This window comes from Leptinotarsa decemlineata, unplaced genomic scaffold (assembly GCF_025532065.1).
Source record: "Leptinotarsa decemlineata unplaced genomic scaffold, Ldec_3_MD MMD2_P_RNA_scaffold_4, whole genome shotgun sequence".
In the NCBI taxonomy this organism is placed as follows: Eukaryota; Metazoa; Arthropoda; class Insecta; order Coleoptera; family Chrysomelidae; genus Leptinotarsa; species Leptinotarsa decemlineata.
Window position 1 is genome coordinate 3501686 of NW_027412531.1, and position 15859 is coordinate 3517544.

Consider the following 15859-nt stretch of genomic DNA (forward strand, 5'->3'; position numbering starts at 1 on the left):
CCCAAAAAAGTATTGACGCAATAAATGTTCGAATTGGAGTCCTTCCATTTCGAAACATTTTTAAACTCGGTTTTTCATATTATTTATTGTCCTCAATACACTTATTTGCTGCATTGTTGCGAAATCCTTCAAAATCCTCAATCTCGAGTCTTCCACATTTTCTATCTCTCTGCCAGCGTAAATCCTATTTTTCAATGTCCCCCATAGAAAATAGTCCAAAATAGGAAGATTTGGTGATCTTGCAGACCATTTTATGGTCCCATCATTTGTCTCGAAATGGAAGGACCCCAATTCGAACATTTATTGCACAATTAATTTTTTTGTGTATATAAATTACTTACTTCATTTCAATTTTCATTATAATTATAGTGTTCGTTTCGGATGTTATTATTGCTACCATTTTTTTCTGCTCATCAAAACACATATAATATATTTTTGTCGTAGATATGTATCAGATAATCACAAAAGGTTTTCTTATTCGAAGTTCATTGTAGAAAACGCTCAGAGCAATGGAAAACATATGAATAGGTACCTAAAAATGAAAAAAAACTTTCGAAAAACTCTACGGTACATAGGGAGACGAGAAAGATACTATTGTGTTTTTATTCAACTCAGTCAACCAATTTCCAGGGCCGTAATTAAAAAGGGAAGAATTCACACAATTATAATCGAATATTACCGAAAAATCCCGAAATATAAAATTTAATTTAATTAAATTAATATGATACAAATTTATTACAGATACGATAGAAACAGTGTTAGGACATCGGAAATGTATTTGAACTTGTATCCCGAAAGACGACAACCACATATTGTTATTAGATCAAAATCTCACCGAGTTTAGTTCATTTGAAAAGCCGGGAAAAAAATACGGAGACAGAATGGACCAGGAAACTAAAGAAAATTTGATAAATGATATTAGTTAGGCATTGTGTCCTTTTCAATAGATATTATTAATTTGCAGATGAACATGAACCCGGGAAAAACTAAGCATCAAATTTCCTCCGAAATGAATATTTGTCATACAAGTGCTTGGAAATATCTCAAAAAAGCGGTTTAAAATGTTACCAAAATACATATATCTCGAAACCCGATTTTCCTGTCGTCCTGGAAAATGCAATTTGGACAGATGAAAGCACTTTTACGAATTGTGGGATATATGATGGAATCGGCCGATACTTGATGAAAATCCATAACTAACGTATTCTAAAAACACTTCATTGTGTGATTTTCACTAGATAGTTTCACAAAAACGCAACACGTGTTTCGCCATACAATGGCTTCCTCGGGCGTGTCTTAATAACTAATTCTACACATTGAATGTTATATATACCTTATCCTACAATTTGGGGTACCTGAATTTCATGTACCTGAATTTCAAGTACCTGATTTTTTACCTAAGTTTGTAATGAATTTAATTACCTGAGCCTATGTTCCGTTTTCCACATTTGAAAAAATATATTCAGTAACGAAGAGTTATTTAATTCTAATTGATCATTCAGTAAATTACCCGAATTCCTGAATCTATTGATTTCTAAACATTCTAGAAGATTGAGTTTCAAACTCTTCTCTTCTAAATGTAACACATCGTATTCCTGATTGAACTCATGTCCTTCTGCTAATAGGTGGTTTGTAAATGTGGAATTGGTCTTTCTATTTATAAAAGTGCTTCTATGCTCTTTAATGCTTTGGGAAAATGTTCTTCCAATATACAGTTTTGGACAAGAGCCACAAGTCAGCTTAGAGGGAGGTGAATAATTCAATAAATCACCTTGACTCAACCATTACGAAAAATAACAATAAACATGAAGTTGCAATTTTTCACAAACCATCGTACACAGGCATTATCATTCATAATTCCTCTACACACCCTTACCAACATAAAGTTGCTGCATTCAATAGTATGCTTCACAGATTATTGAATAGTCCACTATCTGATAGGGAGTTCCAGAAAGAGCTGAATTTGATCAAACAAATCGCGGTTAATAACGGGTACAAAGTAAATATTATAAACGCTATTCTTACGAAAAAACTTCAAAAGCAAGACATGGACTTGGTCTACCCATATTCAAGATGCGATAACGTAAATTATAGGACATTGGCATATTTGGGTGAACCAACCAGGAATATCGCCCGTTTTTTTGAAGAAAGAAGGCGTAAACGTGGCCTACAGAACGAATAATGATCTAAGTAAATTTATTAAAAACAATAAAGACAAAACTTCGTTGTTGGATAGATCAGGAGTATATAAGCTGACTTGTGACTCTTGTCCAAAACTGTATATTGGCCAAACTGGAAGAACATTTTCCCAAAGAATTAAAGAGCATAGAAGCAGTTTCACAAATAGAAGGACCAATTCCACATTTGCAAACCACCTATTAGCAGAAGGACATGAGTTCAATCAGGAATAAGATGTGTAATATTTAGAGGAGAAGAGTTTGAAACTCAATCTTCTAGAATGATCAGAAATCAATTGATTCAGGAATTCGGGTAATTTACTGAATGATCAATTAGAATTAAATAACTCTTCGTTACGGAATATTTTTTCAACTGTGGAAAACGGAACATAAGCTCAGATAATTAAATTCATTACAAACTTAGGTAAAAAATCAGGTACTTGAAATTCAGGTATCTACTTGAAATTCAGGTACCCCAAATTGTAGAATAAGGTATTTATAACATTAAATGTGTATAATTAGTTATTAAGACACGCCCGAGGAAGCCATTGTATGGCGAAACACGTGTTGCGTTTTTGTAAAACTATCTAGTGAAAATCACACAATAAAGTGTCTTTAGAATACGTTAATTGTGGGATATTCAACCGAAATAACGAACACATTTGGACCATAAACAACCACAGACAGTTTCGAGAAATTCGACTCAAGTGCGACATGGTATTAACGTGTGGAAAGAAATTTTCAAAGATAGAATTATGGTTCCTCATTCATTCGACGGAATTCTGAATGGAGAAACCTATCACCAGTTTTCAATGTCGAAGACTATTTGGATGATCTACCTTTGGCCAACTATAACAACATATGATTTCAACATGTTGGTGCTCCACCGTACACTACCAGATGGGTGAGGTGGCCAGCAAGGTCTCCAGACTTAAGTGTCATGGATACATTCTTATGGGGTACACTGAGGAGGGAAATTATTCGTGCAGTGAATAACATTCGAAGAAGGGCACGAATGTGTTATCATGAACAAGGCCATCATTTTGAACATTTGCTGTGATTTACTTTTGTCTCTACATTTTGTTCAAAGTTCTATTTTCATTGAAAAGGACACAATATATAATTTACCTCATTCACACCTCATTTATTAAATTTTGATTGTTGATTCTGTCTCCGTATTTTTTCATTGGCTTTTCAAACGAACCAAACTCGATGAGATTTTGATCCAATAACTTGAACATAGTTCGATGTAGTTGTCTTTCGGGATACAAGTTTAAATACATTTCCGATGTCCTAACACTGTTTCTATCGTATTTGTAATACATTCGTATCATATCTCTTTTTTTTTCATTCGTGAAGAATTTCGCCAAAAATTCAATGACTTATACAATAACAAAATTCATTGAGTGTAACAAAGTGAAAGTCAAATTTGGAAACATCAAAGTCAAAGCCTATTAAGATAAGAATTAATTTTTTTCAATATCTCCAATTTTTCGATACATCATTGAAAAGGTAAAATCTGGTTCTATTCAAAAAAGAAAGAATCCGATATAGCGCCCATAAGAAAAAATAAAGTGGAAGGTGGTTGGAAGGCGAAACGTTGGATAGCAAATCTGAAAACACCATTATGTAGCAAGAAAAAAGTGGCAATGTGGAAGTGCAATTTATTTTCGAATCCTTCGAAAAATAAAGCCAGAAAAAAATAAAAACCCTTTTCCGAAATTTCTGTTTTTTTCCAAATATCTCCGGATATACTTGAAATTTCAGTACTTTCTCATTGGCATATTGTTAGTCAGGTAAATGCGCAACTTATCTCCAATTTAACCATCTTCGCATCTCTCTCTCATAGTTTCCGAGATACCAATGGTGAGGATCAAATTTGAAACACCCTGTATACAGGCCGTTATTTTCAACTGATCCTACTATTCCTATCTCGGAAACAGTAAGACCTACAAAGTTTCCTATTTTGGGGAACTGGAATATTCTCTTTTCCGATCGAGAATATCAGTGGTTGTTTTTGAAATAATTGCCAAAATCTAGAATTGTCGAATTTCGTTTGTTGGCTCTACCGCCTCCATTTTGAATAATGAAAAAACGGCAGAGGAACCTTCAGTACTGTTTCATATTTGTTATAATCTGATATGACGCAATTTGCAATGCGACATTTCGTTCATCAGATTTCATCATCAACTTTCTAGTAATTAGAAAAAAATCATGGTTTTCCCCTCAAAAATTCACACGAATCGAATGATTATTTACGTACTTGACAGTTAATTTGACAATTATACATATCCTGTTAATTCGTGGGTCATTTCAAACAAATCAGTTCATTTCAGTACTCGCATAAATGTTTTCTTCAACATTTTCATTTGCTAGAATACATCAGAAACGAACATGTTCTATAAAAATTGGCTTTTGAACAGTTGAATATTACTGGAGTTTTTTCCCAACACCAAATCGTCATTTTTAACACCTCGACATGTGTTTCGATCACCAAGTGATCATCTTCAAAGAGGAAGATTAAAACCTTAATCTTCCTTTTTTCTACGTCCATGATTTCAAACACATAGTTACAATAATTTTTCATTAACCCAAAACTTCAGGTTTCCAACTTCAAAAGTGACGAAATTCAATACAATCTTTGAATCCCTATTTTCCCCTTGAGGCTGGAAATTCCTGATTCCCTTTTTTTGATGCTTATTTACACTATACAAAGAACCTACCTGCATATTTCGAAATTCTAGGTTCGATAGCATCGGCTGTACGTTAATGTATGAGAGTCAGTCAAACAATAGGTACCCGCTTATACAATATTGAATGGCATCAGCAAAAAAACTGAAAGATTTCAATGAAATACATTGTTAATCCTAGTAATTCTACTCCTACTGATATCATAAATGCTCAAGTTTGTGAGGATGGATGAACATATTGGTTTCCACGGTAACGTGGGTGAAACAGCGGGGAACAGGCAGTATTGAATTACCGGCTGTACGTTATATTAACGTACAGCCGTACGTTGAAATATGCAGGTAGGTTCTTTGTATAGCGTAAATAAGCACCAAGAAAGGGAACCAGGAATCCCAAAGGGAAAAAGAGGGATTCAAAGATTGAAGATTTGAAGTTTGAAACCTGAAGTTTTAGGTTAATAAAAAGAATATTGTAAGTATTCGTTTGAAATGATCTGTCACGAAACTTAATGTGACAAACCAAATTCTACGCGGGCGAAGCAGCGGGCAACAGCTTCAAAAATTCAATAACTACAAAAATATGCCAACTGCACTTAAAAGACACAATCTATGGGATCGGCCTCTGCTGGATGACAGATATATGGAAAGATAAGATACTTATCTTCGAATTTAAAAACCACCAATGATCTATGTAATGAACATTCATGAAAAGGTGTCAATTGACATCATCAATTCACCTGAATCAAACATTTTATTGAATTTTCCTCAGGTTTTCATACTCATAGAAGCCTTGGCTGATGGTGGAGTCAAGATGGGTTTGCCAAGAGATCTAGCGTACAGACTGGCTTCCCAAACAGTTCTTGGAGCTGGTCAGATGGTTCGAGACTCTGGAATGCACCCAGCAGTACTCAAAGATAATGTCACCTCTCCCTCTGGAACGACAGCTGCAGGGTTACATTTCTTAGAAAAATCTGGTAAGAAAAAGTATGTTCTGAAGGTTAGAGAAGTTTCATAGCTTTGGTAATGGAATGATACTAAATCGTGGATATAAAATTGTTCTCAAGAGACAGTAATAAAAACCTTCGTTATAAGTACTCCAAAAAGTGCAACTGTCCACTTACAGTTTTAAATGCAATAATTCTTGATTTCTGAAAGTTGTTAATTGCCAGAACTTGTCTCCTAATTTCATGAACTACACCTTACGATCTGATCTTCACAAACTTAATTTTCAAAAAATATATCACGAAATGTTTCGCTATCAGAGTAGCTCTTTCGTAGTGAATTACAATACTACAAGTTAATTCCATTATTTACCCTGGTTTTTATATCCTCCACTTAATTATAACTCAGAGATACCTACTTAGGTACCTCTTCGATCAAAATTACCCAAAGCATCTCTTTTCTGTTCAAAATCTACGGTACATCCTCAAATTATAATTACCTTAAGCATATTATATCAATTCTACAACAATAATACAATTACAGTTTCCAAGAAAAAAAGTTTATCAATTTCCATTGCTTGCAAATAATTAAGCTTCAAACCTTTATTTTCAATGTGTAAAATTTCAAAATTTCCGTTAAAGATATGATTTTCTTCTGAAAGATGATTCGGAAATATTGAACTTGTTTTCTCATTAACATAGCTCATATGATGTTCTTGGATGCGATTCTCAAATATTCTGCCAGTTTGACCAATATATACCTTAGGACAAGTTCCACAATTTAATTTATATACTCCTGATTTCTCGAATATATATGTTTTGTCTTTATTAATTTTAACTAACCTTCCCAACGGATTATCTGGAACAGGTAATACGTTAGGGTACATTGTCTTCTAAACAATAACAGAACAGAGATGACCTCTCACCTATTCGACTTTGGGAGTATTTGAGAAGACGACATCTTCATAATATGGAACCAAGGAAATGCAGAACTAGACACCTTTCTGAAGCACATCAACAACGTAAGTTCTTCCATCACTTCCACAATAGAGAAGGAAGTCCACAACGACTTGCCATTCTTAGACGTATTGGTGAAGAGAACCGACACTAAATGGGAAACATCTGTATATGTAGCATTATCTGAAGCAGGAATCCAACCACCATCAATCAACTAAGAGAAGAATCATCAAGACTCTACTAGACCGTGCTTTCGGACTCTGTAATACAAAGGATGGTCTCGAAAAGGAACTAGGCATCATCAAAAATGACCTTTAACGAAATGGTTACTCTAAAGTGATGGAAGAACAGGTTTTACCTAGAAGACAGCAAGAGCTCCACAAGGAGAAGTAGCCGCCAGAACTAGTACTTGTACTTCCCTACATCAGAGGGTTGTCGGAAAGGATAAGATGGATTGGGTCCAAGTATAAAATCAGAACCTGTTTGAGATCTGGGAACACTATCCGTAGCAGCCTCACGGAAACCAGGCCACCAAACGCGGGTCGCGACTCCAAGAATTGCTATATTGGTGAAACTAAGAGGCCATTGAATGTTCGCATTGCCGAGCACAAGAAACACACACAGCGGGGAGAAACCAGCAAATCAGGAATCATCCAAAAGGAGGAACACTGGTTCATGAGAAAATTCGAAGAAGCCGCATATATGTTGTTATGTAGTCCAACAATGCATTTAGCCAAGCTAGCTTAGAGATACGCAACATATGGAAACCTCTAATCAAGCGGAATACGACCAACTCCCGCCAAACGGTCAGCTTTCGCTAAAACTGATGAAGCGGTGAGATGGAAGAGGAGATAGGTTAAATCACTCGAATAACTTATAAATAATTCTCGGAGGAATAAGTCCAGTTATCACCCGAAGACGATTGTGGATACTAACAATCGAAAAGTCGTGAAGTAACTTGGATTGCAATCTTTTGATTTTTAATTTTCATTTCTTGTTTATAATTTTTTAATTTCCATCTCGTGTTGATATTTTTTTTGTTTTTTTGGTTGTTTGTATTTTATTTCATTGTAATTTCAGTTTTTTTGCTCAACATAACTGTAATTTTTCAGCTAATATTTTTCAATTTTTCACGAATTCTTTCAGGTATTTCAAATCAATTTATATCATATTAGACAATGGAAGTCCAAACTAATGGAATATACCATGAAACATTGTCAAGCACCTTCAAACAAACATAAGAAAGTCAATTATGACAGAGTAGGTTATGATGGTGTAGCGTTCTGTCTTCGGTATACTATATTATAAATTTCAATTTCTGTCCTTTAGCGTTTTGATGAAGTATATTTCTCTGTTTTATAATTTCAATGATGTACTTCATGATGCTTCAGGTGACCCCGTTCCGTTCATGTTGTTTTAGGAAAAATACAAAAAACTTTCTGATGTATGATAACAGAAAAAAATAGTTAAGAAATTTATCGTCAGGGGCCCTCTGTGATTTTTTCATCCTCCTCTGACTCACCATTGGATTGGAAATCGCATGGTCGCAGTTTATGACTTATAGTTTCCAATTAGAAAATGATTCAATTATTGACTCTTTTCAATGACACACTTAGCAATTGTGTTGGTTCAAAACCAACAATAATTTATTTTTCAAGCAAAGGCTGTCAGAAATTCTGAGCTCTGTTACCCCAACAACGCGAAGTACGGAAAACGCATTTAGAAAATGCCAAAATTAGGTTCTTTTTAGGTATCGAAGTCATAAATTAGGTACTCTGTAACTTACACCGCAACTCAATACTCAAAGTTGCGTTGCTAGCATTATGTGATGGTAGCAATGCAATGAAAATATTAATAGAATAATGAATGTCAAGGGAACACTATTAGGTGCTAATCAAGTTCTGAACGGTGAGGATCGTAAAATTTTCTAATTAATAAACAAAAGCTTCCAATTTCGCTAAACAACAGATCTAAGCATAAGGTCTCTCGAAAAAGAGGACGAATGCTCTATCAGGTATAAACTAAGCGAGGAAATAAAGTGCTACCTAGATTCCACAATGCTTATGGGGCTTATGGAAAACCACTATGACTGATGGACTGAGTTCTTACAGTACGTTCCTCGATAAGTAAGGGTATGAGAATAAAGTGCTAATTACGTGCTCATTAGATATTTATAGTAAATCTAGACTCCGACCCGAAAACCACCATGCCATGCCATGAAAATGCCAAAATTAGGTACTTTTCAGGTGCTTTTTAGGTGCCGAAGTCAAAAATTAGCTGCTCTGTAACTTACATTACAACTCAATACTCAAAGTTGCGTTGCTAGCAATATGTTATGCTAGCATAACATATTGCACACGTTAAAAGGTAAGACCTCGTTGATCCTTAGCTAACACACTTTCGACTTCTGAGGGTTGTCGTTCGTAGGGGTGCGACAGCTGGTTAACGGAAAAAACAGATTTTTCAACAGATTTTTTTAAACAGCAACGCAATGAAAATAATAATGGGATAATGAATGTTGAGGAAACACTATTAGGTGCTGATCAAGTGCTAAACGGTGAGGATCGAAAAATGTTCTTATTAATAAACAAAAGCTTCCAATTTCGCTAAACAACAGATCTAAGAATCAGAACGTTATTTAATGAGTAAGGACAAGAAATTAAAGTGCTAATGAGGTGCTCATTAGATATTTGTAGTAAATCTAGATTCCATATTTCATATAGGGCTTAAGGACCCGATAACCACCTTGAACCCAATAACCACCATTGAAAAAAATGTTTAAAATATGTTTTCTCCGTTAACCAGCTATCGCAACCCTACGAACTATAACCCTCAGAAATCGAAACTTGTGCGAGCTAAGAACTAACGAGGTCTTACCTTTCAACGTGTGATTCCTAACATGGGTTGGATGATAGCAAGTGAAAATTAGGCGTTCAGCCTGGGGCTTGAACCATCGACTCACACATCGGCCGATTGACTGAGTGAACAAAGCACCCACGTCCGACCGTCGGTCGGTAGCCGGGCGGTTATCGTTCGTAGGGGTGCGATAGCTGGTTAACGGATGAAAATATTTTAAACATTTTTTTAATGGTGGTTATCGGGTCGAAATTATGAAATCTAGATTTACTATAAATATCTAATGAGCACCTAATTAGTACTTTATTCTCAAACCCTTACTTATCGAGGAACGTACTGTAAGAACTCAGTCTACTATTATTTATCTAGTGGGCACCTAATTAGCACTTTATTTTGATTGTCTATGTATTAGTTTACGAGTATCTCAAGAGTTTATTACATATTCTTAAATTTTTTTCCTCAAATAAGGTATCATGAATTTTTTTTCGCTTATTCGCAGTCATTTTCATCTTAATTTCTTGCCAGCACCTAAATAGCACTTTATTACCACGCTTAGTTTATACCTGATAGAGCATTCGTCCTCGTTTTCGAGAGACCTTATTCTTAGATCTGTTATTTAGCGAAATTGGAAGCTTTTGTTTATTAATTAGAAAATTTTACGATCCTCACCGTTTAGCACTTGATTAGCACCTAATAGTGTTCCCTTAATATTCATTATTCTATTATTATTTTCATTGCCTTGCGAGCATCACATAATTTATAGAGCATAAGTTACAGAGCACCTAATTTATGACTTCGGTACCTAAAAAGCACCTAAAAAGTACTTAATTTTGGCATTTTCTAAATGCGATTTCCGTAATTTGCGTTGCTGGCGTAACAGAGCTAAAATTCTGGGTAATTGCGGTAAAGAAGTGCTTATTTGTGGAACATATTCCAAATAATTAATGTAGAATTGATGATAATTGTAATCTAATCTTTCGCTAGTGCAATGGATTTCATCCCCTTCTGCTACACAATATGAAAGCTTAACTTATAATATTACACCGAGTGTTGCAAATAATTAGATCAAATGTTCATCGACTCTCTTCTCAAGATGAAATTCAAGTTTGCTCAATGTTTTCAATTTGAACAACTTCAAAAAATAATCCCTCCCACTGTCTCATTTGTCCTGATTATTTTTTTAGAAATCAAACCACATTGTCCCAACCCCTCTTTTTATTATACATCAACGACTTATTGGAAAACCAAGAATCCAATATATTGCTTTGCTGACGACAGCACACTTGTCTCGTCATTCCATTTGGATTCCAGGACATCGGCTACGGAGGCACATCTTCACCACCAGCAGCAGGAGGTTGCATATCTTAATGAAGATCTAGAAGTGATTTCGAATTGGGGTGAAAGTAACCAAGTTCAATTCAATGCCACAAAAACCCAGGCATCAGTTTTCTCCAAGAAGATGAATCTCTCCGAACCGGATATAGTAATTTCAAGACAGGCAATTCCGCTTTCTGCTTCGATAAGTTTATTAGAGGTTATTAGAAGTTGAGAAACTTGAGCGAGCTAAGGACTAACAAAGTCTTACCTTTTAACGTGTGATTTCTAACACACTTGCAGAATCATCCCAACTTCAACCAGATAAATTATCTCGAGAAAAATATCTGGTAAAGGGGGCAATCGAAACCACGGCCTTCCGATCGTGAGTCGGGCGCAATACCACTGCGGCCAATTCCACAACTGAACATCGAAGAAAGGTTGGAGATTTGTCTCTCTTCTTTAGATACTTTCACGGGAAGTGTTCAAGTAACTCGGCATACAGTGTCACCGATAAAGTCCGCATCAAATGGGAAACTTTTTTATTTATCGTTTTATGTGAAATTTGATTTTGGCAGTAGATTTTGCTTAAGAAATGATGTCAAATGGCGTCTACAAAATAGGTCACGTGATTTCCTTAACCTGTCAAAATTGACATTTAAAAAAAGAAACATCGAAAAATGACATTATTCTTCAAAATATCCAAAAATATCAATGGCTAAAAACATTTTCTTTTGTAATTTTATACCCACACACCAAGTTTCAAACCCATAATAAGTATTTTATATTTTCACTATTTTTCCGCATTCCTGCTTTTTTTACTTATCAAAATTTAAGCACACCTGTACTAAATCATTTATTTTAACTAAACTCGTCACCGAATTTCTTTTTTTGTAATATAATAATATTTTAAGAGCCTCTTTGATGTTAAAAACAAATTTTGAAAAATAAAAGTTGTCAAACTTGATGCAAAGTTCATCTAGTTTCAACGGGGCTTTCAAAACTATACAGTACTTGAGTTTTTTAATGAGCAAATGGCCTCACAATATGAATTAGAACAAAACGGAACATTAGGAAACATCATTTCGTGATTCTTGAAGCCCATTCAATAAAAGAAAAAAACTCATAATATTTACATTTACCTACTCCGCTAACAACACTAATTTAAAAAAACTGGGTAGGCTGTGAAAAAATATGAAACTACATAATGTGTTTTAGAAAACGTCACTGTCACTGAATAAATTAATGCCCGTTAGTTCAATGTAATGTATGAAAATTAAAATAGTATGTTATCTTTACAAGAAAAAATTTAAATTGTGCTAATTTGTGGTGAAAACACATTGCATCGACAAGTGGCTGATATTTTTAACGCAAGACATCCTGGTAGACATGTACAGCAATCCACTGTAAGTAGGATTTTAAAAAAATTTAAACTAACTGGTTCAGTTGAAAATACTTTTAAAAAACGTCATAATCCATCACGCAATAATGATGAGGTTCGGTTGGCTGTCTGCCTGGATGTTATCGAACAGGAAAATCAAGTATTACCAATATTGTAGATAGAACTGGCGTTAAAAGAGAAAGCGTAAGAGCAATTTTACATAAAAATAAATTAGAACCCTACAAACCCAAATTTATAAATACCTTAAAGGAAAGAGATTTCGGTGTTCGACTAGATTTCTCTTTCTGGTACCAAGGAGAAGTAGAATTAAACAGAAAATTTCCTTACAAAATCCTATGGACCGACGAAGCTACCTTCACATCGAATGGCGTAGTCAGTTCCCAGAATTGTAGGTGGTGGGCTCAGGAAAATCCTCATTTTGTGATAGAATGTCGGAACCAATATTCATTTAAAACAAATGTGTGGTGCGGTGTTTTAAATAATCAGGTAATGGGACCATCCTTTTTTAGACACAATTTAACTTCTCAGGATTATTTGCAATTTCTAAATACTGAGATCAGTGATATAGTGGACAATATGCCGGTTGAAATAAGACACAGTCTGTGGTATCAATGTGACGGGGCTCCTATTCATAGTTCAAGACAAGTCAAAGAGAAACTATTAGAAATGTTTAGGGGCAAAGTTATTGGGCGAAATATGGAGCAAATATGGCCGCCTAGGTCGCCAGATTTAACCCCACTAGATTTTTTCTTGTGGGGTTACTTAAAACAAATCGTTTATAAACAAAGACCTTTTCGTGACGTGAATCACCTAGAAACTGTTATTAGAAACTCTATTTTAAACATAAACCCTGTGAGTATCAGCAACTCAATAAAAGATGTATCAAGAAGGACAATTATCTGCATAGAACGCGATGGAAGACATACAGAAATGTAGTGTATTTAATGTCGTGAGTCTTTTTTTCGTGTTTTTTTGCTATTAGGTATAGGTACATGTTTATTTTCAGTTCCTTTTAATTAAGATTATATTCCACTGTACTTTTTGTTAAAAAAAATAAACACTCTAAGATATTGTTTCCTAATGTTCCGTTTTATTCTAATTCATATTGTGAGGCCATTTGCTCATTAAAAAAATCAAGTACTGTATAGTTTGGAAAGCCCCGTTGAAACTAGATGAACTTTGCATCAAGTTTGACAACTTTTATTTTTCAAAATTTGTTTTTAACATCAAAGAGGCTCTTAAAATATTATTATATTACAAAAAAAGAAATTCGGTAACGAGTTTAGTTAAAATAAATGATTTAGTACAGGTGTGTTTAAATTTTGATAAGTAGAAAAAGCAGGAATGCGGAAAAATAGTGAAAATATAAAATACTTATTATGGGTTTGAAACTTGGTGTGTGGGTATAAAATTACAAAAGAAAATGTTTTTATCCTTTGATATTTTTGGATATTTTGAAGAATAATGTCATTTTTCGATGTTTCTTTTTTTAAATGTCAATTTTGACAGGTTAAGGAAATCACGTGACCTATTTTGTAGACGCCATTTGACATCATTTCTTAAGCAAAATCTACTGCCAAAATCAAATTTCACATAAAACGATAAATAAAAAAGTTTCCCATTTGATGCGGACTTTATCGGTGACACTGTATTTGATTCCACCAAGAGCGGTACATATCAGAAATACGCGAAGAGCTGTGTCTGCTCATCGTTTTGAGGTTCAACTCGGTACACCTCGTACTTCACTGTTCAAGAAGTATTTCGTTTGGAGAACTGCTTTCATGTGAAATAAACTTTCTGAGAACGTTTTTCCAAATGGATGTAATCTCCAGCGATTCAAATCCAATGTGAATCGCTACTTTCGCACAGGTACCACTCTAAGAGCGCCTCAAGGATTTTACTGTAGTGTTTGTGTTTTGTCCTTGAAAAAAAATACTAACGGGGATCCCAAAAGAAATCCGTTGCAAAGTGAAGCTTCAACATCGATGGCAGAATGAGATTCGCTTTCTGTTTATCTTTACAGATGCTACCAGAGGCTTATATACCAAACAGCGGTGAATTAAGATTTCCGTCTACCCCATAGATAGAGTTTTCATAAGACATGTCATTACCTTGTTCTTGTTGAAGGCAGAAGTGTTTGAACGTTACGCTCATGGCGACGCCATATCACTGATCAGATCTATGGCACAGCACTGTCAGGAATGCAATGGTTTTTGGCTCTGACATCGTTTCACTTCGATCATAATTTCACCCTTCAGTCTAAAATAATTATTCTTGATATTCATTATTAGTTGATCTTACGTTCATTTCAATAAAAAGTTCGATTTATTTGAATGATCTGTTGTAATACCAAATACACTCATTGGAACATGTAATCAAATAAATATTATTTTCAGGTTTTCGAGCTGCTCTAATAGGGGCAGTAGAAGCAGCGACTGTGAAAAGTCTTGAAGTATCCCAAGAAACAGAAACATTGATTGAAAAAAGTTTTCGATGAGTTCTCAGCAACTTGGCAAGTGAACAAGATACTGTGATCCATAGTACTGTATTAGAAGTATCTAGAAATTATAAAATGCGTAGGTGGTACCAGGATACCTATATGAGATGTATTTATTCAAGGTGAAATAAAAATTAATGACAACCCAACTTATTTACTTCACTACCTGTTAATGTATTCAGACAATTGATGTTCGAACTTCCGTTATTTAAGAAGAAACATTGACAAAAGCTCTCAAGCGAAAAAACTATTTGGAAAACGTAGAATAGGCAAAAACGGGAAAAAATTCCCGCAAAAATCAAAAACATTTCACGTTTGTTTGGACGGGGGACATGTTTTAGCCTTAAAACCATTGCGAAACCTTCATTCCTTTAGTCCAGTGTTTCTCAAAGTGTGCACCGCGGCGCCCTGGGGCGCCGTGGAACCTTTACTGGGGCGCCGTGGACCACGGGTGAGTCTCATGGTACAACGTTTTACAACATAGATAACTGAGAGTAAAGGTAATACGTCGGTACCTATTAATAAAAATCCTCGGATAATATGATAATATCGGTAATTGCAAAATGCAATCCGTTCAGACAGCCACCGACATCCTTTTATTAATTAAATAGTAGTCTTTACGTTCGTGGCGCCGCGATAACCTTCAAAAAACATAAGGGAGCCGTGAATTCGAAAAGTTTGAGAAACACTGCTTTAATCCAAGGTGTCATCTCCTATTTCAAGAAAAAAGTGCTTGCGATTTTCTATACATTGTTGTTTTGCTTCGATTCATTCGTTCAAAAGATATAGAGCTCAGAAATAAACACAACTTTTTACGAAAAATTCAAGGTATATCAATTCTCAATAGAAACCCATAGTAATATTTTCAATATTATAAGCAAACTAGTTGTTAACCGCGGCTTCGACCGCGTAGAATTTGACAGACCATTTTAAACAATCAATAATAATAATAGTATAGCGTCGTCCAATCGCTTTCCGAATCGGAAGGACGAAATCCTGGCCTTGCGATTCGGAAAATTGAACGGCGT

The 15859-nt window shown here is 34.9% G+C and overlaps 1 protein-coding gene across 1 annotated transcript in view; it reads left to right on the forward strand.

Annotated features, from left to right (window-relative positions):
- Positions 1–14975, forward strand: part of P5cr-2 (Pyrroline-5-carboxylate reductase-like 2) — a 57685-nt gene extending 42710 nt beyond the window's left edge. Inside the window, exons 5-6 of the mRNA XM_074186686.1 lie at positions 5634–5838; positions 14731–14975. Coding sequence (XP_074042787.1) covers positions 5634–5838; positions 14731–14831 — 306 coding nt within the window. The 3' untranslated portion in view covers positions 14832–14975. The remainder of the gene's footprint in view (positions 1–5633; positions 5839–14730) is intronic.
- The last annotated feature ends 884 nt before the right edge of the window (positions 14976–15859 follow it).